At 57.8% G+C, this 8,162-nt stretch overlaps 1 protein-coding gene across 1 annotated transcript in view; it reads left to right on the forward strand.

Moving 5' to 3' along the window:
• Nucleotides 1-4,050: 4,050 nt before the first annotated feature.
• SPATC1L (spermatogenesis and centriole associated 1-like) overlaps nucleotides 4,051-8,162 on the forward strand; it is a 12,823-nt gene continuing 8,711 nt past the window's right edge. Inside the window, exon 1 of the mRNA XM_012652709.1 lies at nucleotides 4,051-4,252. Coding sequence (XP_012508163.1) covers nucleotides 4,051-4,252 — 202 coding nt within the window. The remainder of the gene's footprint in view (nucleotides 4,253-8,162) is intronic.

The following is an 8,162-nucleotide window of genomic DNA, read 5'->3' on the forward strand; positions in this document are numbered from 1 at the left end:
AAATAAAGGGACATTCAGTAATGACCAGAGGGTCACTTTATCAAGACTTAACAATCCTGAACACGTATGTACTTAGTAACAGCTTCAGAACACACGGAGCGAAGCTGCAGGACTAAAGAGAATCAGACACGTGCGCAGTCCCATGATCTGTGAGGACGGAGATTGGAACACGCGCTGACGGCTTGTGCAGAACACGTCAGCTCGCGGTGGTGAAGCCGCGTTCTCACGTGCACCACGCACCATACACGCGTGTGCTGCGCCATGAGAAGACCCTCCAGAGATGGAAAAGGACTGAAATCGCAGAGAGTGGTCTGACCACAGTGAAGTTAAATTAGAGCCAGCAACAAACAGATTGGGAAAGTTCCAGATATTCGGAGGTGAAACAACACGCTTCTGAATGAGCTGTGGTCACGGGTGAGAGCGTGGAGAGCAACGCTGGGGACTGCTGCTGCCGACCCCGACTGACCTCGAAGCCACCGCGGTCGGGACAGCGCAGTGGCGGGACAGCGCAGTGGCGGGACAGCAGGTCCGAGGGACAGAACGGGGGCCCGGGCAGCCCCACGCGCACACAGCTGCGCTTTGGCGAAGGAGCAAAGGCAGCTCCACGGAGAAAGCACCGTCTTCAACACGCGGGGAAACAGCCAAACATTCACGTATAGTAAAGTGAATCTAGACACAGGCTTCACGCCCTTCGCAAAGGTAGCTCAGCAGGGATCACTGACCTCAATGTAAAATGCAAAACCATAAAACTCCTACAAGATCACGTAGGAGAAAATCTAGGTCCCCGTGGGTTTGGTGACGACCGTGTAGATGTGACACCACCGGTACGATCCGTGAAAGGAAACATTGCTAAGTTGGACTTAATCAAAATTAAAAATTTCTGCTCTGCAAAAGACAATGTCAAGAGAATGAAAAGACAAGTCAGAGACTGAGAGAAAATATCTGAAAAAACACATTGGCTAAAAGACTGTCATCCGAAAGAATTCTTAAAACTTCACAATAAGAAAACAACCTGATTAAAACCTGAGCCAGAGACCTTAACAGACATCTCGCCAAAGAAGATACGCAGATGGCAAATGAGCGTAGGAAAAGACGCCCCACATCACGCGCCACGTGTCACCAGGGCCACAAGCTGACACACCTGGGTGTCCTAACACCTGCTCACGTGGCCCCCCGCTGGTGGGATGCAAAATCGTGCAGCCACTTTGAAAGGCAGTTTGGCAGCTTCTTACAGAGCTAAACGTGCTCTTACCGTGGGATCCAGCCGTCTCCTCGGTGCTCACCCAGAAGAGCTGAAACTGACGCCCACACAGAAACCTGTGCAGGGATGTTCGTGGCACTTGTATTCGCAATCGCCAAAACTGGGAAGCGCCCAGGACATCACCAGTAGGTGAGTGGATAAACCGTGGCACGTCCAGACGGTGGGATATTATTCAGCACCAAAAAGAAATGCGCGATAAAGCCGTGGAAAGACTTGGAGGAACCTTGGGTGCGTGTGACGAAGTGGAAGAAGCCAGTCCGAAAAGCTGCGTGCATGCGCCTCCAACTGCGCCATGTTCCGGAAAAGGCACGTGGTAGAACGTTCAGTGGTGGTCAGGGCTGGAGCACGGAGGGGTCTCAGGGCAGTGGCGCTGCTCTGTGTGACGCCGCGGTGGTGGGTGCGTGTCGTTACACATTTGCCCAAGCCCGCGGAACGTGCAGCACCAAGCGTGAGCCCTGACGGGAGCCACGGACTCTGGGTGGTGGTGACGCATCGGTGTGGTCACCGGTTCTCACGGTGTCCCTCCGGGGGGACATGTGATGGGGAAGGCGGCGCATTGCGGGGCGCTCTCTGTACCTTCCTCTCAACCCTGCTGTGAACCTAATACTGTTCTAAAAATAAAGTCTTTCAATGAGAAGGATGAAAGCACAAGGGAGATTAGAAAGTGTTTCCAGCCGAGTGAAAATAAAAATATGACATCAGAATTCGTGGGATGTAGCTACACAAGCTGTAAGTAAGTAAGAAGGGCTTAAAGTCAGGGATCTGAGCTTCCTGCTTAAGAAGCTGAAACCACAGTAAGCGGAAGGAAGGAAATACAAGAGCCGAAGTCAAATGCAATAAAACATAACAGAGTAAATCAATGCATCTGAAAGCTGGTGCTTTGAAAAGATTAACGAGCCTGTAGTTTGAGCAAAGGGAAACGGCCTGTATCGGGAATGAAAAGGTGCGTCCAGCCTGCTCTGCTGAGCCTGTGCTCCGGCCCGGCCCCCGCGACGCTCGTCCTGGGCCCTCTGCTCCCACCTGCCCTGCCTCTGCGTGTCCTGCGCACACGGCATCTCCACGTCCATTGCCGGTTTCCCGTCTCGGAGGGCGAGACTGCAGAGGGCATAACAAGGGAGTGTCTAGCACTGATGCCAGATTCCGCCACTTACAGTAAATGGGCAAATTCCGTGAAAGACAATTGTCATCAAAGTGGACAGGAGAAAAAATAGAAAATTTAAGTAGCCTTGTATCTGTTTAAGAAACTGGATTAGAAATTTAAAACTTTCCCAGGAGAAATCCAGGCCCAGATGGGTTTGCTGGTGGATTCTATCAAACATTTAAGAAAGAACAACAGTCTAACGCAAATACCCAGGAGGCAGAGTAGGAGGGCCGGGCAGCTAGCTGTGTGAGGCCCGTGTGCCCAAACCAGACCAAGACGTTGCGAGGACGGGAGGCGCGGGTCAGTCCCCTCGTGAACACAGCACACTCAACACACGCCAACGACAGGATCCGGCAACGTGGCCACAGTAAGGCGCCGTGGGCAGCCGTCCGAGTGCTGGCGGGTGATGGCTGGAGGGGTGTCAGAGAAGGTTTCTTGGACTGGGAAGAAGACAGCATCTTAAATACGGTGGCAGGGGCCGGGGGACAGCGGCTCAAGTCCCCACTGGCCTCAGGGGTGACGAGACCTGGTGTCCAGGAAGCCCCTGCACAGCCTGCCTTAGTGGGCGCCGAGTCCCGCTGCCCTGCCCTGGGGACGGAGCCCCTGGGTCTGGCTACTGGGCTGGGCTCAGGTTCCGTAAGGGACGTCTGGGATGTAGAAGTCCGCCTTCTCCATAAAGCCTGACTCTCCGTGAGGCGACAGTACACTAGCTTGGCCATCCGGGCCCCCACCACGGGCTGGAGGGTGGAAGACACATGTTTTCGGGCTGCATTGCCCCCACGAGGAGGAGGAGACGCCCGGCTGCCTCTTGGCAGCTGGTAGAACAAGACCTATGGAGCGGAGGGGCCAGGCTGAGTGTATTTACTTTCCCAAGTAATTGTGGAAGCCGGGAGTGGGGACGGTTTCACGGTGGTCTCGCTGACTGAGGACTGGCACCGCCCTCAAGCGGGACCGCGGCAGGGCTGTGCGCGATTGGTCCAGAGGCCTTCGGTCAGGGCCAGGTAGTGACGTGCGGTTAGCGGGGGTCGGCGTCTGAGACCCTCAGCACTCGTGGCCCATGCAGTGGATACGGACGTGCTGCCCAAGCCCCTCCGGAGGGGATGTGGCCAGCAGGTGGCCTCTGACCCTCACTGCCCCGTCCTTCCTCGGGTGTGGGACCCGCGGGCCTGATCAACATCGGTGCCAGACGCCACCCCCGCGCCGGGGACACGGCTGGCTGGCCTTCTGCATCTGCCGGCCCACAGAGCCAGGGGACGCCCTGGCTCCACTGTCTGGTAGGCAAGTGCCAAGGGAGGTGTGGCAGCCCCCGCCCCAGCCACTCGGGGCGCAGGCAGCGTCCCCACTGTTCCGGCTGTTCCTGAGTGGGCTCCTTGGCCCGCGGGGTCCATCTCGTGGTGTTCGAGGTGCATGCTCTGTGGGCCCCCGGCTTCTCCGCTGTCACCAGGGCCAGGCCTGGTCCGTGCTGGCTCCAGGGGACGTCTGGGGGGAGGGGAGGGGAGAGATGCCGCTGGGGCGGCGCCGCCTCTTTAAGGGCAGCGACATCACAAGGCGCGGAAGGCGCTGGAACTCCGTGGGCTGCACCTGTGGAGTCTGTGGGCTGGGCCTCCACCTCCATGGGCTGACCCGCAGGTGAGCGCCGCAGGACACCATGGCGGAGCGCAGCGAGCTGATGAGCAGGCTGATGAGCGAGAACGCGGACCTGAAGAAGCAGGTGCGGCTCCTGAAGGAGAACCAGATGCTGAAGCGGCTGCTCAGCGAGAGCTGCCAGGAGAGCTGCGGCCGCGGGGGCCGGGACCCGCCGTTCCCCAAGGCCCCCGCCTACCCCGAGGCCTGCTCCCCCGGGAGCGCAGGTGAGCCCAGCCTCGCGGACAGGGGTCCCGGGAGGCCGCGCCCTGAGCGGAGGCGAGGCGGCCGGCACAGGGCGGCAGGGCCCGGCCTGCAGATGCGGGTGGTCATGGGCGCCCTCCGCACCCTCAGGTCTGAGCGAGCCAAGACCACGCTGCCCCTTCTGCTGCGTGTCCTCAGGTAAGGCCCCTCCTCTCTGGGCACCAGGGCCACACCTGGCCAGCGGGAGGAGCTCGGGGTTGGCTACCGTCCCAGAAGGGCTCCCACGGGGGTTTAAGACGGGAATCGCGGAGTCTGGCAGAGCCCGGTCGGGGCAGCTCCGTGCCCGTCTCCCCTCCTGCGGTGGCCACAGGAGCTTTGCGCCCCTGTGCCGCGTCTGCTCGCACCATCTGCCGAAGCATCCTGGCGCCGGGGGTGTCCTGCCCAGAGGGAGGGCCCTGCGGAGTCGCGGTGGGGACGGGGGTCCTGTCCCTGGGAGGCGCAAGGGTCCCACTCACCACAGCGGTGACTGCAACCCACGGTGGCTGCAGGTTTGATCACTTCCTGCAAAAGCAGCCGGTTCTGTTTTAAAGGATCTGAGGAACAGTCCCCTTTCCACGCGTGTGATTGGGGTGTGGGTGATGGTGTGACCCTCGGGGGCGGAGGACTCAGCCTCGCCCATGCCCGTACCTTGCTGTCTGCAAGCGCAGCCACTGGCCTGGCTCTGTCCACCCCACGTGCCACGCTGGGAGGCGGGCTCCGCCACTGGCCGGGGGACGCTCAGGACCTGGCGCGGCCACTCCCTGGAGTCCACCTTGGACACCCACCACCGCCCTCAGAAACGTGCCTCTGGGCACGCACGGCGCGCGGGAGCCGCGCTCTCCACCCGCCAGCCGCGGCTGGTCCACGGGGCCTTGTGAGGAACACGTGGGCGCAAAGCCCGAGAGCGCGCGTGTCACGGGTGCAGGGGTCCGTCCTGGCATCGCTGCACCTCCGTCTCCACGGGCCCGTGACGAGGGCTCTGCATGGGCAGGGGCTCCTTGCAGGGGGCGAGCGCCAAGCCAGGAGGGGCACAGACCGCGCCGACACCACACGGGGCTGAAGGACCCAGCGTCCGTGGGGCCCAGTGGTGGGAGCCCCAGGTCCCGCGTCCCCACCAACCGCTGAGCCCCCAACGCTGGCCGCTGCACATTGGCTGGAGCGACTGGCACACGTGGCGCTGGGCCGTGCGCGTGAGTGCTGGTGCTGGGCTCGCCTGCGCTCTGGAGGCCGTTCTGGTGGCTGCAGAGGCACCGTCTCCCAGTCCTGCCGGAGGGCGCGTGCCCTGTGCCGCTCCTTGTCCTCGCCCAGGAAGTGCGTCGCACCGGCTGGGCCTCAGGGCTCAGAGCTGACCGCGTGGTCGGCCGCCGACACAGCGCTGGGGTCCTCCCTTACGCAGGCCGTGCTGTCCCTAGAGGGGCCCGGCCCTCCGTGACTGTGGCCAGTGCCCCTGCCCTCGGCCCCCAGCAAGCCCAGATCTTGTGGGACCCTGTGTCGAGGGGAGCCCCAGCCCGAGGCCACCGCGCCTCCTGCAGAGCCCTGCGGCCCAGCTCAGGGGCGGGCCCAGCGCATCCTCGCCAGGTAGGGGCCTGGCCAGGGCCACCCGCTGAACTCGGCAGCCCTCCTCGGTCTGGGCCTGAGCCCGGAGTGCTTGGGGATGTGCCCGGCCTGCGGTAGCTGCCTTCAGCCTGGCCCCCGCCCTCAGCAGGTGCACCTTGGCCTGCGGGGCTGGAGTTTGGAAAACCGGCGCTGAGCTCATGCAACGAAACGAGTTTATGAGGAGCAGGGAACCACCACACAGCCGTGGTTCACGTGTTCCCGAGAGCCCCTCAGCGGCTGTGTTCAGAACAGCTTTAAAAACCTGTTTTTCTTATTCGGTAATGTGCTCATGTTTGAAGTTAAAGTTCTTTATTCCCCTGAGGTAAATAACCCTGCAAAAAAAAAATTTTTTTTTAAATTTAGGGTTATTTCCTTTGGATTTATTTTTCTAAAAGTAGAATCACTGATTTAGAAGGGATACAATTTTTAAAATACATTTTTTCTATGGCATTTTTGCCTGTTTATCCTTTTAAATATCCTTAATGATTTCATACATTGCAGTTATATTAAGCTATTTTCTTTTTTTTTTTTTGGTAGAGATGGGGTCTCACTATGTTGCCCAGGCTGGTCTGGAGCTCCCACCTCCGCCTCCTGAGGCGCTGGGATTGTGGCGTGAGCCACCGCCCGGCCTGTGTGAGGCAACCCAGGCTCCTAAGTCTGTTTAGCTATTTCCCTGGTATCTTTCACATTTATTAATAAGGTATAAGTTTGACAAGTTAACGTAACATTCTTGGTGCATTTCACGTTATTTGTCACCATTGTGGACGAGCTGCCTTGCCCGGGTGTCCTCAGAGTGGTCAGCGTCGACGTGCAGGAGGCTGCTGATTTGTGAACATCCATCCCTGTCCAGCCTCTCCCTGAGGGTTGTTACTCCACTGAGGTTTCCGGTTCATCCTCTCGCATTTCCTGTCTACCCTGGCAGTATTCACGAATGGCCGTTTAAAATGAGGTGCCAGCACAGGCCCTTCCGATTCTGCCTTTGCCTTCGTGACCCAGCGCCTGGCTCTCGCCTTGACCCACCGGGCTTCCTCGGGATGGAGGAGGCGGCCCCGAGTCCCCTGCTCCTGGCGGCGGCTTGAGCCACGGCCCCATCTCCCAGGGGTGGAGGGCGCAGGCTGGCACCAGGGAACAGTCCTTTCAGCTCTTAAATGTTAAAGACCAAGAAAGATTGAGAAATGGCTAATTTGTTCAGTTTTTGTGACCCTGTCTCGGTGTCGGTGGTGGTGGCCTCAGCTTTCCCTGGGGCCTGTCCGTGGGGACCCGAGAGGCTCTGTCTCTCGCTGTCTGCTCCTGACCCGTGTTTGGACAGGGTTTTGTGCCATTGCTTCTGGATTTTATTTTTACGTGAGCCTGGCTACCGTTTTCTTTCTGGGGTTGTCTTTGTGGGAATTTGGTGCCGGAATTGTGACAAAGTTTGAATCTTAACTGAGCATCTTTTAATTTTTTCCAGCCTTCCAGCCTTGCTTTTTCGATGCAGGGTGAGGCATTGCCTGGGAACTCGATAGAGCTTGCCCCAGACCTCCCGGGCCTGCAGCCCTTTGGGGATAATTGTTTTATAACTTTTAGGTTTTTCTTCTTTGTTTAATGGTTAATTTAGGTTTTCTACTTCTTAAGTCAATTAAAAGTGATTTCTGGCTGGGGGTGGCTCATGCCTGTAGTCCCAGCACTTTGGGAGGCCCAAGAGGAGGATGGCTTGATGCCAGGAATTTGAGACCAGCCTGGGCAACATAGCCAGACCCCGTCTCTACAAAAAATTTTAGAAATTAGCCGGGTGTGGTGATGTGCCCCTGTGGTCCAAGGTACTTGGGAGGCTGAGGCAGGAGGATTGCTTGAGCCCAGGAGTTCAAGGTTATACTGAACTGCACTCCAGCCTGGGTGACAGAGCAAGACTATGTCTCTAAAAAAAAGAAAAAAAAGTAATTTCTCAGAAGATACGTTTTATTGAAATTTTAAATTAACATACAGTTGTACATAACAAGAATGTTAAGCCCCTGGGTGGAAAGCTGTGAAACCGGCGGGGACCGGCTGGGCTCCCGCGTGGGCGGGAGGCAGGCCACACACCCATGACTTTGCTGCTTTTGAACTGGTTTTCTCTTGGAAAATATTTCTGGGGACAGATTAGGTGGTTCTTTCATAAGCACGTTCTAAGAGGTGATTTTCTGATATAGGTCTTAACACTGTTTCTCAAGTATGCATATGCTTTAGTGCTAAGAGAATAAACTCGTGGGTAGAAAGGGGTTTCATAAGCCATAAAAGAACAGCTAAGTTAAATTTGACCAAGGATTAGGGAACTCCCAC

Source organism: Propithecus coquereli, unplaced genomic scaffold (assembly GCF_000956105.1).
Source record: "Propithecus coquereli isolate 6110/MARCELLA unplaced genomic scaffold, Pcoq_1.0 Scaffold399, whole genome shotgun sequence".
NCBI classification, from domain to species: Eukaryota; Metazoa; Chordata; class Mammalia; order Primates; family Indriidae; genus Propithecus; species Propithecus coquereli.